Source organism: Chiloscyllium plagiosum, unplaced genomic scaffold, assembly GCF_037043375.1.
Source record: "Chiloscyllium plagiosum isolate Xiang-an unplaced genomic scaffold, Cpla_swu_hap1 HiC_scaffold_7, whole genome shotgun sequence".
NCBI lineage: Eukaryota > Metazoa > Chordata > Chondrichthyes > Orectolobiformes > Hemiscylliidae > Chiloscyllium > Chiloscyllium plagiosum.
Window position 1 is genome coordinate 58,699,814 of NW_028270145.1, and position 17,229 is coordinate 58,717,042.

Here is a 17,229-nt window from a genome sequence, read left to right on the forward strand (position 1 = left end):
TAAGGCATATGCCTTCCTTGGAGAAACAGTTAAGGACTGTTCTCTAAGTTTTCCTAATTGGTCTTCTCTGTTATAAGCATATCATCTAAATAAACTGCAACCTTGTTCTCTATCATCTGGTGTAACGTTGTACAGGCTGACAAGACCCCAAATGGCAGTCTTGTAAATTGGTACATCCATAGTGGTCATTAATTGTAGCATACTTCTGGTAATCCGCATCTAACGGCAATTGCAAGTACACATGGCTCATGTATTGCTTAATGAAGGACAGCCCCCTGCCAGCTTTGCATATGAACACTGTATGCAAGGAAATGGGTATTTAATTAGGACTTTACTCAGACAACCATTTTCTAATCAAAAAATGTGAAGTCAATCTAGGTAATCTTTCAAAACCAATTTCACATCATCGAGCTTGGGCCTGAGCTTTTTATTAGAATCAGTGGGAACTGAACTAGCTGCTTCTCATAAGACACTGGAACCAAAATTAATCTGTAATGGTTCCCCAGTGTAGGTTCTAAGTATAGCCAAGGTCTTGTATGCACTTAAGGGTTATAGTCCTTAGCGAAATTTGTTAAAGACTGGCTCTTTGATCATTGCAATGACTATACTGGTATCGACCTCCATTTGACCCGGGTGATCATTCAACCAGACATTTATATGATTGGTTCTGATTTAGATGTTGCTAATCAATTTAACTCTTCCAATCCAAATGTAGGTGGACCTCCAGGGAGCACACTCTCCTGGATACCAGCCTCAAGAGTTCTCAATTCAGAGCAAGGAATCCAAAGGCAGGCATAAGGTGTGTTAGGTTTTATTGGTAGAGGGATAACTCAATTTAGGTCTGATGGGGCTCCTTTGTTCTTTCAAGTTCAAAGGGTCTCTCAGCATCTAATTAAGAGTTAAACCAAAGTCACACGCCTCTGCCAGTCATCTTAACCTTGTCAAAAATCCTGATACAGATTCTCCTGTATCTTGAATTGCCAAGTAAAAATGATGATGTCTTAGAATTAGAGGAGGCTTGGGATCATAATATTACTTAACTAAATCCATCAGCTCTTGAAATTTTTAGTATCTGGTGCCTTAGGGAATGTTAGGCTCCCAATAACTGGAAAAGCTATGGGTTCACACACTTTCAGGGGATTTACCCATTGTTTTTCATCTGCCCCAGTGACATGTGCCTGGAAAAATTAATGCATTCTTTCCACACACTGGGGCCACTCTTCTACAGAGGTTTTGAACTAGTTAAGTTTCCCAAATAACAGCAGGACGCAAACAATGTTTACCCTAACTGAAAGCCAACAGTTGTGACCAAATTTCTTCAGGAGCATGCTTTACTCTCATTGCCACTGTAATATCTCTACAGAGGCCAGTGTCCCGTCACCAAGTCATCCTTTATTTATATGTGGAGAGTCCTTGACATTGATCCACCTCCCTCAGAGCAATCTCTCAAAGTGGACAGGGTGTCTGACACTCCTGTTTATTTTTTTTTTCATTTTTTTACTTTTCTTTTTTTTCTTTTTTTTGTCTTTTTTTCAGACACAGTGAAAGACACAAAGTGACACTCCTGTTTATTTTTTTTAAAGGGCTTTGTGACACTCCTACTTATATTTTTTTTCCCAAACTACCGCCTAACTGCGGTAGTGCTTATTTTTCCCCAGCAACGCTCCTGTTTTTTTTTGTCTTTTTTTCAGACACAGTGAAAAACACAAAGTGACACTCCTGTTTATATCTGTTAGTTACGGCTCCCGTAACTAACTTGGACCAAGTTAACAACCCCAATCAGGGAATTCATGTTCTATGGTTACAGTCACTATACCCACATCCTGACTACTGCGAGGAGGCGTGTACACAACTGCCATCTGAGTCTTTTATCCTTTGCAGTTCCTCAACTCTAGCTATACAGATTATACGCCTTCTGACTCTATATTAGTACTTACTATTGATTTTAATTTCATTTCTTACTAATCCTGCCTCTTCCCCCCCATCTACCTCTCCTTTCGATAGGATGGATATCCTTGGATATTTAGATCCCAGAATGGTGCAGGTTGCAGCGGGACTTGGATAAACTGCAGAATTGGGCTGAGAAGTGGCAAATGGAGTTCAATGCAGCTAAATGCGAGGTGATTCACTTTAGGAAGAATAATAGGAAGGCAGAATACTGGGTCAATGGAACAATTCTTGGTAGTATGGATGTGCAGGGGGATCTTGGAGTCCATGTATATAGATCCCTGAAAGTTGCCACACAAGTTGATAGTGTTGTTAAGAAGGCATACGGTGTGTTAGGTTTTATTGTTAGAGGGATTGAGTTCCAGAGCCATAATGTCATGCTGCAACTATACAAAACGCTAGTGCAGCTTCACTTGGAATATTGTGTACAGTTCTGGTCACCCCATTACAGGAAGGATTTGGAAGCATTGGAAAAGGTGCATAAGAGATTTACCAGGATGTTGCCTGGTCTGGAGGGAAGGTCTTATGAGGAAAGGCTGAGAGACTTGGGTCTGTTCTTATTGGAGAGAAGAAGGCTAAGAGGGGATTTGATAGAGACATACAAGATGATCAGAGGATTAGATAGGATAGGCAGTGAAAGTCTTTTTCCTAGGATGATGATGTCAGCTTTTACGAGGGGGCATAGCTGCAAATTGAGGGGTGACAGATTTAAGACAGATGTCAGAGGCAGGTTCTTTACTCAGAGAATAATAAGGGCATGGAATGCTCTGCCTGCCGATGTAGTTAACTCAGCCACATTTGGGGCATTTCAACAATCCTTGGATAAGCACATGGATGATGATGGGATAGTGGAGGAGATGGGCTAAGATTAGTTCACAGGTCAGCGCAACATAGAGGGCCAAAGGGCCTGTTCTGTGCTGTACGGTTTTATGTTCTACAGAAGTACAGACTGGGAGTGATTGTTCCACAGAAAGGGCACAGCAGACATGTGGAGACTGTTTAAGGAGCAGTTGTTGCGAGTGATGTATGAATTTGTCCTTCTGAGACAGGTAAGAGGGGTAAGATTAAGGAACCTTGGATGACTAGAACAGAGGAGCTTCTTGTCAAAAGGAAGAAGGCAGCTTACGTAACGTGGAGGAAGTATGGACCTAGCACAGCTTTAGAGGATTACAGGCTTGCTAGAAAGGAGCTCAAAAATGGACTGAGGAGAGCCAGGAGGGGGCATAATAAAGGCTTGGCAAGAAGGAGTAGGGAGAACTGAAAGATATTTTACTCATACGTGAGGAATAAGGGAGTGATCAGGGTGAAGATAGGGCCAAAAAGAGATTGCATAGAGAACTTGTGTGTGGAGTCTGAGCAGATAGGGAAAGCCCTAAATGAGTTTTTTGCTTTGGTTTTCACTAAGGAAATGGACCTCGTTGTGAATGAGAACTTTAAGGAGCTGGGATACAGTCTTGACCAGATCAAGATTGATGAAGCTGATGTGCTGGAAATTTTGGCAAACATTAAGATTGATAAGTCCCCAGGGCCAGACCCAGATTTATCCTAGGCTGCTCCGGGAAGTGAGAAAGGAGGTTGCTAAGCTACTGGTGAAGATCTTTGCCTCCTCACTCTCCACGGGAGTCGTACCAGAGGATTGGAAGGAGGCGAATGTTGTTTCTCTTTTCAAGAAGTGGAATAGGGAAATCCCTGGCAATTACAGGTCAGTCAGTCTTATGTCTGTGGTCAGCAAGGTTTTGGAAAGAGTTCTGAGGGATAGGATTTATGACTATTTTGCAAAGCATAGCGTGAATAAAGGCAGTCAGCATGGCTTTGTGAGGGGCAGGTCTTGCCTCACTAATCTTATTGAATTCTTTGAGGTGGTAACAAGACAAGTCAACGAAGGTCGAGCAATGGATGTGGTGTATATAGACTTCAGCAAGGCATTTAATAAGGTTCCCCATGGCAGGCTCATTCATAAAGTCAGGAAGTATGGGAGACAGGGAGATTTGGCTATCTGGATTCAGAATTGGTTAGCTGACAGAAGGCAGAGTGGTTGTAGATGGAAAGTATTCTGCCTGGAGGTCTGTGTTGAGTGGGGTCACACAGGGCTCTGATCATGGGGCTCTACTCTTTGTAGTTTTTATAATTGACTTGATGAGGAGGTTGAGGGGTGCATTGCAAATGACACAAAGGTTTGAGGTGCCGTTGATAGTATCGAGGGCTACTGCAGGCTGCAGCGTGACATAGACAGGATGCAGAGCCTGGCTGAGTAATGGCAAATGGAGTTCAACCTGGATAAATGCAAAGTGATGCATTTTGGAAGTTCGATCACGAATGCTGAATATAGGATTAAAGACATGGTTCTTGGCAGTGTGGAGGAACGGAGGAATCTTGGTGTTCAAGTACATCGATTCCTCAAAGTTGCCACCAAAGTGAGTAGGGTTGTTAAGAAAGCAAGTGGTGTTTTGGCTTTCATTAACAGGGGGATCGAGTTTAAGAGCCGCGAGGCTTTGCTACAGTTCTGCAAGTCCCTGGGGAGACCACACTTGGAATATTGTGTCCAGTTCTGGTTGCCCTACACTAGGAAAGATACAGAGGCTTTGGAGAGGGTGCAAAGAAGGTTTACCAGCTGCCTGGACTGGAGGGCCTGTCTTACGAAGAGAGGTTGACTAAGCTCCGACTTTTCTCTCTGAAGAGTTGAAGGAAGAGAGGAGACCTGATCGAGGTGTACAAGATAACGAGAGGAATAGATAGAGTCAATAGCCAGAGACTTTTTCCCACGGCAGGATCGGCTGGCATGAGAGGTCATAGTTTTAAGATATTAGGAGAAAGGTACAGAGGAAGGTTCTTTACGCAGAGAATTGTGAATGCATGGGATGCATTGCCAGTGGTGGTGGTGGTAGAATTATTAGGGACATTTAGCGACTGCTGGACATGCACATGGATAGCAGTGAATTGAAGGGTCCATAGGTTAAGTTATTTTATTTTACATTAGGATTAATCGTGGGCACAACATCATGGGCCAAAGGGCCTGCTCTGTGCTGTACTTTTCTATGTTATATATTGTTCTATGACCTTTTTCATGCTCACTGCCCTATTACTTGTACTGGAAACAAAACTAATCTCTGCTGACCTCTCCTCTACTTTGACTTTTTCTATAATTTTCTATGCAGCTGAACCCAACTCCCCCACCGCCCTGACCATTTAGTTTAAAACCCTGTCCACAGCCCTGGTTATGGGTTTATGAGGGGTAGAGGTTTTATGAGAGGGTATGGGAGATGGGTAGATGGTATTAGCAGGCATGGATGAGGCATGGGAAGTATGTGGGAATGAGGTCAAATAAGGGGATTGTGAGAGATGAGCTGGAAAGAAGTTTCATGTTGTGATTGGAACCAGGTTGATCTTGTTGATTACCGACTCCTTGGTTAGGGTTGTTAACCTGGACCAATCAGGAAAGCCCTGGCTGACTGATATAACCAGGAGATTTCCACCAACACCCTGGAGTTGTTCAGGGAGAGGTGGGCGCCGCAGGGAGTGGAGTGCATTATTTCCCCCTCCAACTCTATTTTGATTTAGTCCCTGCCCTCCCCTTCACTGTTTGATCACACAGCATTGCCCTTTGATGTGAAGGGCAGTGCTTGTCACTGGCCACCCGGGTGTTTTCCTATCTTCCTGGTGGTGGAATTTGAATAAAGATTCGTGCACTTTGTGTCTTTCACTGTGTCTCACACCTGCACACACACACCATGGGTGCTGGGGAAAAAATAAGCACTACCGCACTTAGGTGGTAGTGTGGGGGTTAAATTTTTAAAAAAAGAAAAAAAAAGAAAAAAAAGGAAAAAAAAATAAACAGGTGATTATGGTTTGATCACACAGCATTGCCCTTCGATGTGAAGGGCAGTGTTTGTCACTGGCCACCCGGGTGTTTTCCTACCTTCCTGGTGGTGGAAATTGAAAAAAAAAAAAGAAAATATAACCAGGAGATTTCCACCAACACCCTGGAGTTGTTCAGGGAGAGGTGGGCGCCGCAGGGAGTGGAGTGCATTATTTCCCCCTCCAACTCTATTTTGATTTAGTCCCTGCCCTCCCCTTCACTGTTTGATCACACAGCATTGCCCTTTGATGTGAAGGGCAGTGCTTGTCACTGGACACCCGGGTGTTTTCCTATCTTCCTGGTGGTGGAAATTGAATAAAGATTCGTGCACTTTATGTTCTCACTGTGTCTCACACCTGCACACACACACACCATGGGTACTGGGGAAAAAATTAGTTAGGCGGTAGTGTGGGGGTTAAAAAAGGAGAAAAAAAACAGAAAAAAAAGAAGATAAAGAAAAAAAAGAATATATATATATATATATATATATATATATGTGTATAAAACCAGGAGATTTACAATCTCCTCAGTTCAGGGGACTGACTCTGCGCTAGCTGCTCACAGTCAATGTACTGTGCACAAGTAAATAAAGGGTGACTTGGTGACAGGATACTGGCCTCTCTGCAGTTACTTTACACTTGTTACTCTTTTATTTTGATGTTTGGTCAGTGCTTGACTTCAAGGCAGGCTTTTCACCTGGCTATCTTGGAAACAGGCTGCCTCCTCAGCTCTTCCCGGGTCACACAGCCCGACTTGAACCAGCCCAATCCCCGCGACCGAAAATAGACAGAGTGGGCTTCCAGTTTTAAAGGTGGGATGTGCCGAGCTGGGAATCCTCCACCTCTGCAAATTGGACCTGGGATCAAAAATCAGGGCATTTGATTTCATAATGATCATTAATCACAAAACTTGTTATTTGTTTGATTAAATAAGTCTTGGATCCATTCTTGGTAACAAGGTTAGGATTTTAATTTGAAATACAAGTCTTCTCTGAAAAGATGAATGGTTATATAAAAGCCTTAACATTACCCAGTAGTATAGCTGGACAAGTTGTGTATAATGAAAGTCATTGTTCAAAAGGTAGCTGTAAATCTTGAAACTCTGTAAAGCATGCCTTGACATGTTTTATTTCAAGAGACTAGATTGTATATTCTCTTTAAGCTCAAGTTGCCTCAGATTTTTCATTGAACAACAATTAATGGCTTTTATCCTCAAAACATTCTCCTGGATGTTTTTACGAGCACTCCATTTGATGTGGATCGGCCACTGCTTGAGTATCCTGATGTCTTTGCAAGGCGATTTGTAATCTGGGCAATCTTTTGACTTGTTTTAGTTATAATCCATTCCATTTTATTGAATTATGAATTATGATCCTAAAATGCCAATTTTTTAAATGGCTTATTTGGTGGCCATCGTGATATGGCAATTTCAGGCCTGCAAATTAGTGCAAGGACCATTTCTGTGACTTGTTTTCTGTTTCTGAATTGATGAGCCTCAGTTCACAATGACTGTTTTGACCTTTATCTATCATACTCCTGACGAACCCCATGCCTTTTTGGACTATGAATTAACATCTAATTTTTCATCATTCTTTCCTCCACTAGCTATTCTAGGAAAATAGATAACATCCAAGAAGACTTGTAACATAGCATAAACCCTCTATCAGTTATAGGGAATAGAAGGAGCAAAGGGACAGCATTATTTCCTTGATAGTTAAAGGGATGCTTTGCAATATGGTCCTTTCTTTTTCCTTTATTTATTTGTGATGAAGGGTCATGATATTTGGAAACTCGGGATTTAAAGTGAACCAAAACATGTATAGCTTTAAGTTAAATTTGTATTTCTAGATTGCATGTGTTAAGAAGGAAGGGCATTTGTTTCTATATTTGAGGCCAGTGGGATCAAAGGTTATAGGGAGAAAGCAGGATTAAGCTACTGATCGGCTGCGACCGTGATGAATGGTGGAGCAGGCTCGATGGGCTGAATGACCTTCTCCTGCTCCTATCTTTTATGTTTCTGCATTTCAATGTTAATTTTATGAGTTTTATAAGTGATGCCAGATTGTCTCAAGTTTTGCTTATGTACATCTAAATAAGGTCTTTAAAACCTTTGTGGTGAATAATTCAGCACATTAGAAAAAAGGATAGAATAGAAAACAAACTGCTGTTGCCTCGTCTTCCTGACACAGGAAGACAGAATGCTAGATCCATCCAGATGGTCAGGCAGAGTGTGCAGGTTCCTTTCAGAGAGAAGCAGGTCATTCAGAGAGAAAACATATGTAATAGTAGCAGTGCAACTTCGCGATCTCCAAAACAGTCAGAGCAGAAGGCAGTAATCGAGTGACTTAAAAGCAGGGAAAAGCCCCAGAAACAGGAGTTTAAAGAATTTATATTAAGAAATTAGTGAGCTGTGTTATCAGTTTTTAAGTGTCTCAGGAAGAGACAGAACTAAAGAAATAGCATCAAATGAACACATAAATTTGCTAATTACAGCCATTACACACTGAACAAGGAACTTTAAAATCTGGAATAAAAATCTTATCCAATAGTGACCATATAATCATATCAATTGGTATAAGAAAATCTGCGACACCAATTTCCTTTATTTGACGGGAAATTTTGCCAAGCCAGAATGAGCAGATCTGATTGTTTATTTGCATTTTTGTTTTATGAATTGTTACTAAAGTTTATCTTTCCAGCAATGTGGAAAATTGTGCAGGTATGTCCTGTCCACAAAAAAAAGATCAATCAAATACAGTCAGTTACTACCCCATCAATCTACTCTCGATCATTGTGAGGGAAAGAATCAGTGACAATTCTGTCAAATGACACTTGCTCAGTGATAACCTACTGACTGACACTAAGTTTGGGTTCCACCAAGGCCAGTCAGCTCTGAACCTCATTACAGTTTTGACACAAACATGCATCATGATGCTGAACTCTAGAGATGAAATGAGACTGACTGCCATGACATCAAGGGAGATTTCACTGAGTATGGTAATAAAGATCCTTGTAAAGCTTAAGTAAATGAGAATCAGGAAGAACATTTTCTGCAGCTTGGAATCATACCTAGCTTAGGAAGATGGTTATGATTATCAATGATCAATTATCTCAGTCCATGGACATCACTACAGGGGTTCCTATCCCCAACTATCTTCAGCCATTTCATCAATGACCTTCCCTTCATCATAAGGTCAATGTTCAGTGCCATTCGCAATTCCTAAGGTATTGAAACAGTCCATGGCCATTCGGAGCAAAATCTAGACAACATTCAGGCTTGGATTGACAAGTGGCAAATAACCTTCATACTACACAGCTGCTTAAGTTACCATCTTTAAGAAGAGACAATCCAACAATTTCCCAATGGCATGACCATTGCTGAATTCCCTCTCTCAGCACCCTTGGAGTTATCATTAATCAGAAACTGAACTGGACGAGCTATATAAATATTGTTACAAGAGCAGGTCAGAGGTTGTAACTAATGCCCTGCCTCCTCAAACACAGCACTATCTAAAGCGGCACAAGTCTGGATTGTGATGAAACACTGCCCACATTCCAGGAACGAATACATCTCTAGAACAAAGCAACTTATTTGATTGACATTGCATCCACCAACTTCAACATTCATTTCTACTGCCATTGATGTGCATTTACAGCAGTGAGTCTCATGTACAGAATGCACTGCTGTAAATTCCCAAAGCTGCTTCAAGAGCACATTCTAAACTCATGACCTCTACTGTCTAGAAGGATAACAGCAGCAGAAGCATAGCAACGTCATCACGTCAGCATTGTCAATGTGACAACAGAGCTTAAATCAAATGACATGTAAGTTGTTGTGGTTCTGTTTGCCGAGCTGGGAATTTGTGTTGCAGACGTTTCGTCCCCTGTCTAGGTGACATCCTCAGTGTTTGGAAGCCTCCTGTGAAGCGCTTCTGTGATCTTTCCTCCAGCATTTATAGTGGTTTGAATCTGCCGCTTCTGGTTGTCAGTTTCAGCTGTCCACTGCAGTGGTCGGTATATTGGGTCCAGATCGATGTGCTGATTGATTGAATCTGATTGAATTGTAGCAGTTCAAAGAGGCAGCTCATGATACCTTCTCCAACACAATTAGTATGGACAGGAAATGCTGTCAGTGATCCCCCTATCCCTCGAAAGAATTTTTAAAATCTGTGAAATAGCTAAAAATAAACTTCCACCAACTTGTAATTTTTGAGAAGATTTGTAGCTTCAGTTGAGATTCAGGTTGTAAGTTTGCTAACTGAGCTGGAAGGTTTGTTCTCAGACGTTTCTGAAGAAGGGCCTGTGCCCGAAACGTCGAATCTCCTGTTCCCTGGATGCTGCCTGACCTGCTGTGCTGTTCCAGCAATAAAGTTTCAACTTTGATCTCCAGCATCTGCAGACCTCACTTTCTCCTCAGACGTTTCATCACCATCCTAGGTAACATCATGAGCCTCTAGTGAAGCGCAGGTATTCTGTCTCACTTTCTATTTATGTGTTGTGGTGTGTGATATCATTTCCGTTTCCTTTTCTCAGAGGTTGGTAAATGGGGTCCAAATTGATGTGTTTATTTATGAGTTCCAGTGTGAATGCCAGGCCTCTAGGAATCCCCGTGCATGTCTCTGTTTAGCCTGACCTAGGATAGATGTGTTGTCCCAGTCAAAGTTATGTCTTTCTTCATCTGTGTGTAAGGATACTAGTGATAGTGGGTCATGTGGCTAGTTGGTGTTTGTGTAGCCTGGTGGCTAGTTTCCTGCCTGCCTGTCTGATGTAGTGATTTTTACAGTCTTTGCAGTATATTTTGTAAATGAAATTTGTTTTGATGGTTGCTGGTATGGGGACCTGTAGGTTTATCAGTAACTGTTTCAGTGTTTTAGGTTTGTGGGCACCATGATGCCAAGGGGTTGGAGTAGTCTGGTGGTCATCTCCGAAATGTCTTTGATGTGTGGTAGTTTAGCTCTGGGCATGTTGTGTCTTCTTGTTTGTGTTTGTTGTTGAAGAATCGGGGGACTGTGTTTATCGGGTACCCGTTCTTCTTGAATACGCTGTACAGGTATTTTTCTTCTGCTGCTTATAGTTCCTGGGTGCTGCAGTGTGTTGTTGCCTGCATGTTTAAATAATGTCCTGATGTAGCTCCGTTTGTGGGTTTTGGGATGATTGCTCCTGTAGTTAAGTATATGGTCTGTGTGTTGCTTTCCTGTCGACATTGGCGTGTAGTTCTCCATTAACTGTTTGTTCCACTGTGACATCTAGGAAGGGGAATCTGTTATTGTTCTCTTCCTCTTTTGTGGAGTTTATGCCAGTAAGGATGATGTTGGTGATATTGTAGGTTTCCTCTAATTTGTTCTGTTTCATGATGACAAAGGTCATAGCGGACCCAAAGCTTGGGTTGGATCGTGGCTGTTTGTTTGAGTCTCTGCATTATTGCTTCTGCTAAGATGCCTGAGACAAACAGGCATTCAAACCAGAAACCCATCAATAAACGCATCGATTTGGACTCTATTTACCAACCTTTGAGAAAAAGAACCAGAAATGATATCACCCAGTGTAAACAGACCAAGACAACATAAATAGAAAGCGGGACAGAAAACCAGCGCTTCACCAGAGGCTCACTGATGATGTTACCTAGCATGGTGACAAAATGTCTGACAACAAACCGTCCAGCTCAGTGAACAAGCCTGCAACCTGTTCTACTGACTTCTTTGGTAAACTGTGAATCTTTGTCATCTAGTCTACTGGAAAATCCTCAGAAACCCGTTCTTGTACCTGCACAATTGTGCTCATCATTGGAGAATTGTAGATGCATAGTAATAATCTCCGAGCCTACCTTAACTGATATATAAAACCTTCAGTAAAAGTTACATGCTGCCTAACTGGATCAAAAACATCAGCACAAACTTTAGCACAGGCTTGAAGAACAGCATCCCACCTTCCTTTTGGGGACCCTCCAGCATCTGAGACTCAATATCGAGTTCAATCACTTTAGAGCCAGCTGCCAACCTTCTATGTTTTTCATTCACCCCAATATTCAGTGCTGTTCTGACATGGCTTGCTTATAGCACAGCGAGCCCATTTTCATCCACTCTCAGACCTATTAGCACATTACAGAATTTGCATTCAGCAGAGACTACCCATTTTCTGTTACTATCAGCTCTCATGATCACTTATTCAGCTTCCCTTCTGTCCTGGCCTGCCATACATAATACCCTGGATTACCTACCCACTTAACCCTTTCATATTTCTCACTGGGCTCCATCTCTACCTATCTGCTTACCCATCTGCAAGATGCCACCAGACTTGCTGAGTTTTGCCAATAATTTCCGTTTTTATTTGGATCAAGAGCAAAGTTGGTTACAACAGCAGAAATCAGAGTACCAGAGACAAGAGCTGATATTTACTACATTGTTAAGACTTTTTCTCCATTCATGCACAGAATGTGGGTGTGACTGTCTAGGCCAGCATTTAGTGCTCACCCTTTATCAACCACAGGGCTAAGAGTCAGCCACATTGCTGTGCATCTGGAGTCATTTGTAGGCCAGACCAGTAAAGAATGGCTATTTCCTTCCCTAAAAGGACATTAGTGAACCAGATAGGTTTTCACCAACAATCAGCAACAGTTTCATGGCTATAATTGGACAACTGTTAATTCCAGATGTTTGTTAAATTCAAATTCCACCACTTGCCATGGTAGGATTTGAACCAAAGCCTCAGAACATTGCCTGGGTCTTTAGATTAAGAGCCTGGCAATAATACCACGAGGTCTTCACCTTCCTTTACACAATTGCATAATTTGTCAGACTGTCACTTACTTCTGATATTGTAAAACAGTTAGAATTGGAATATTTTTGGCTGTCTGTCCTCCCCAGCAAATCCAATATAGCAAACTAGGATTAATTCGGTCTTTGGGATGTTGGAATGTGTTTCACTGTTAGGTTATTAGTGAGAAAGAAGCATGTTTGCTGTTAAAACTGATGTTTGATGTGGGGTGTGCTCGAGTGATGGAATGCCTTAATAATGCTTAAATGTAAATGGTTCAAGATATTATCTTTGGGATTTGCATTCTCCTCTGGGAAATTTGGGATAAAAAGCTTAGTTTCTGATGATTGTACAGATTCTATGTTTGATGAGTTTTCTTATTAGATGACTGCTCGTAGTACAAAATGGTATGTAAAGTTATTAGATGAGATTCCCTACAGTGTGAAAACAGGCCCTTCAGCCCAACAAGTCCACACCAACCCTCTGAAGAGTAACCCACCCAGACCCATTTCCCTTTGACTAATGCACCTAACACTACGGGCAATTTAGCATAGCCAATTCAGCTAACCTGCACATCTTTGGACTGTGGGAGGAAACCGGAGCACCCGGAGGAAACCCATGCAGATACTGGGAGAATGTACAAACTCCACACAGTCACCTGAGGCTGGGATTGAACCTGGGACCCTGGTGCTGTGAGGCAGCACTGCTAACTACTGAGCCACCATGATCTCAACTTATGGTAAAACTGAATAAGTCAGAGCCCAGAGTGATGCTTAACTTGATAGATCACAAGTTTTATTTTTGTTTACATGGTTGTCAGTCACTGAATATTGTTAAGTACAAGAGACTGTCAATGTACTTTTTAATAAGAACGTAAAAGTTTATTAACACAGAAGCAAAACATGGGCTACATTATACTATGCAAAAATTATTTGGACGATCTAATTATATCTATCAGAAAAAAAGACTGAATAGTTTTATTGCAACAACAACCTGGCTGATACTCAAACCTCAGTGAAGGATCACCCTCATGGAACTTTTTTTTAAAAAAACAAATAATTTTTTTTAGTCTCAAATCTTACAATAACTGTTTGTTTACTGGAGATCCTATGTATGGGTTTACAGTTTTCAGGTTTTAGCACCTGTGTTGGGTACTATTTGAAGTCATTTTGTTCAGTCTGTTGAAGGAAAGGAACTATCTGAGTTTTCCTGTTTTGGAAAAATCCTTGTTGTGAATCCAATGTAAAATTTGATTATCTTTCAGAAAAACATCATGAACAATCTTTGATTCTGGATTTTCTTTGGGAGGCTGTCTTTAACAAGATCCTACAGACAAATGCCGATGTTTAGTGATGCCCATCTACACATGGCATGGGGGTGAGAATCAGAACCACATATCTGAGAGGGGGGCAGTTGCAGATGGGGCAGTGACAGGATGTAGTAAATCTATTGGGAAAGTTTGATAAGTCCCCAGGGCCAGACCAGATTTATCCTAGGCTTCTCCAGGAACCGCGAAAGGAGGTTTGTTAAGCCACTGACGAAGATCTTTGCCTCCTCACTCTCCACGGGAGTCGTATCAGAGGATTGGAAGGAGGTGAATGTTGTTCCTCTTTTCAAGAAGGTGAATAGAGAAATCCCTGGCAATTACAGACCAGTCAGTCTTACGTCTGTGGTCAGCAAAGTTTTGGAAAAAGTTCTTAGTGATAGGATTTATGACTATTTGGCAAAGCATAGCGTGATTAAAGGCAGTCAGCATGGCTTTGTGAGGGGCAGATCATGCCTCACAAATCTTATTGAGTTCTTTGAGGAGGTGTCAAGACAGGTCGACGAAGGTCGAGCAGTGGATGTGGTGTATATGGACTTCAGCAAGGCATTTGATAAGGTTCCCCATGGTAGGCTCATTTATAAAGTCAGGAAGTGACTTTACCTTTTTATTTGTACAGTTAACACTTTACATTTATGATTGTAGAACACTAAATGAACAGAAGAATTCATCCCCTGTTGCTCCCCATACTTAAAATAAACGTTTTTGCCACTCATCAGCACAATTAGTAGTAATTCTTTCTCTTTCAGGTGAGGGGACGTCCAGAACCTCATGTTACATGGTACAAGAATGGACAGCTTGTCCCAAAGAATGATCGGTACATTACTGAGCAAAATAAGCGTGGAACCTTCAGCCTAGTCATAAAACAAGTGCAAAAAGATGATGCTGGAAAGTACACATGTGAAACTGCCAATGCTGCTGGAGTTCGCCAAGTCACTGTGGAATTAACAGTACAAGGTATGTCCATATGACTAATGGGGTGGAATAATGATTCTGACTCATTACATAACAATTGAAATGAATTGGAAGATTAATTGTTTGCAAGCTGTTACCTTTTAAATATATTACTGCTAAACAGATTCCCTTGTAAGACATACCTTAATTTCCATTTTAGTTTACTTTATACTGTGGTCGCACAGTGGTTAGCATTGCTGCCTCACAGCGCCAGGGACCCGGGTTTGATTCCAGCCTTGAGTGACTGTGTGTGGAGTTTGCATATTCTCCCGGTGTTGATGTGGATTTCCTCTGGGTACTCTGGTTTCCTCCCATAGTCTAAAGATGTACAGGTTAGGTGGATTGGCCATGGGAAATGCAAGGTTGTGCGAATAGGGTAGGGTGGTCTTTGGAGAGTTGGTGCAGACTCAATGGGCCAAATGGCCTCTATCTACATTGTAGGGATTCTATCATCCTGATAGGAACATTTTCAATTCTGTAGCATTATCTGTAGCATTAAAAACTTAGTATCAAACAAGTACTGTGCCAGTTGTCAAAGTTGTCAGAGGGAATGAGAGTACTCTAATGGCAAAGACAAAATATATGAAAGACAGGAAAAGTGTGATTCGCTCATGTTACTATCTGAAAAAGAACAAATCTGTTCAGTGAAAAGAGTTTTCTCATGTGCCTTTTTAAAAAAATGTGCACCTATCAAAAACCTCAATCTATAAGGGAAAATAAATCACTTTTTTAAAATGTATAGATTAATTTAGCCACAATGGGGAAAATGTATTAATCAACAACTTACGAAGCAATCAAGTTCTTCAAACTTTTTTCCTAAACCTATTTGAGTATCTGAGTTGACTACATAAATCTAAAAGATAAAATGATCACATCATAAACATGTTGGCTGAGAAGTTGAGTCACTTATCACTCCTTTCTTAGAAACCACGTGGTTTCCTAAAGTTCCAGAAAGTTCTACAGGAAGTATTTGCATTTACAAGTAGAACTGCAATGCCACCAGACTGAACGCAGACAAAGTGTTGCATTTTCACTATCGGGACAGGAATCTTGAGTGGGGGCTTGTCTCCATGAAAGTGCATGACTTTTGCTCCAGGGAGGTGTTTGGAATTGAGGAGCATGATTGAGTCAGATCTGCTTCCTCCGGACACAGTTCAGAAGTGGGTGAGTACCAAGGTGGACCGGTCCGAAGGCTCGCCTGGGTTCAATAAGACTCTGGCACAGCTTTATAAATTGCTGTCAAGCACTTTAATCCTTGTCTCTCATCCTTCAGCCATTTCCATGGCACCCCATGTGATCCCATGTCACCTCCATGGACATTCGCATACTATCTCTTACAGGCTGGACCTTCGAAGCCATGTGCTGATTAAATAATTAGCTTCCAACAATCAACAGGGGTATACTCACGTACACTTGCTACTGAATAAACCTCTTATTCATGAAACACAGTCAAAGATTTGAAATCCCATCAAGTGGATGAATTGTTACAAAAGCAGACAAACTTCTCATCATCAATCATGTAAAAGACAGACAGATCTTTTAAGAACCTCTTAAATCTGTCATTCAAAATGTGAACTCAGTATTGTTGCTGAGGTAAGTGGTTTTGGATCTTTTGAAACTCAGCCAAGGTATCTGAATGCACAGGAGTTCCATCTATTAACATGCTCAATTAATCAAAGTGTTGCCTCTTAAACAATATTGCCCTTCAACCCCTCCTCCAATCCACTCCACTCAACCTGCTTCATTTGGAAAAATTCAAATGACCATCTGTGTGCTGGGCCGTAATTTCCATAGGATAGTTAATATATTAAATGGCTGTGTTTGCTATCACTGCATTTGCAAGGTGCTCCCACTGCACACAATTACAGTGCCTGCATCATCACTTTAATAAAATGCTGCTTTGATTGTCCTCATCTTCTACAATTCATTACCATCTCACTTTTTTAAGAAGCAAGTGTTGTCTATTTCCATCGAATCCCTCAGCTTGGGATTTTGATCTGGTTTGAATGCTTGTCGATTGCTGCCTCACTTGAAGTTGAGCTTGCCAGCCCATTCACCTCCCACTCGCTGCTTGTCTCCTCACTGAGGGGTGCAATAAGTGAAGCAAGGAATAGGAGGGTGAGGGATACAACAGGAGGCAGTGGACCAATTGGCGCAGTGAAGAGGACAGCTGGACCAATTGGCGCACAACAATGACATCAGCAACACTGAGGTCCTTTCCAATGTGGATGCACAATTATGACATCAGTAACATTTGTTGTTTCAGTCTATTTGCAGGTGATACCGTGATGTTGAGAATAGTAATGATAGCACCTACTTCAATGAAAGTTCATTGTTATGATCTTTAGTATGTGTTCCTCTTGTAACTAGCACTTTTATGGATATTTTTAATGTTA

General features: G+C 41.5%; 1 protein-coding gene across 3 annotated transcripts in view; it reads left to right on the forward strand.

The window, feature by feature from the left end:
* LOC122551600 (myosin light chain kinase, smooth muscle-like) overlaps positions 1–17,229 on the forward strand; it is a 424,085-nt gene that overhangs the window by 154,700 nt on the left and 252,156 nt on the right. For all 3 annotated transcript variants that reach the window (XM_087989064.1, XM_043693744.2, XM_043693743.2), the window contains exon 4: positions 14,629–14,836. In XM_087989064.1, coding sequence (XP_087845190.1) covers positions 14,629–14,836 — 208 coding nt within the window. The remainder of the gene's footprint in view (positions 1–14,628; positions 14,837–17,229) is intronic.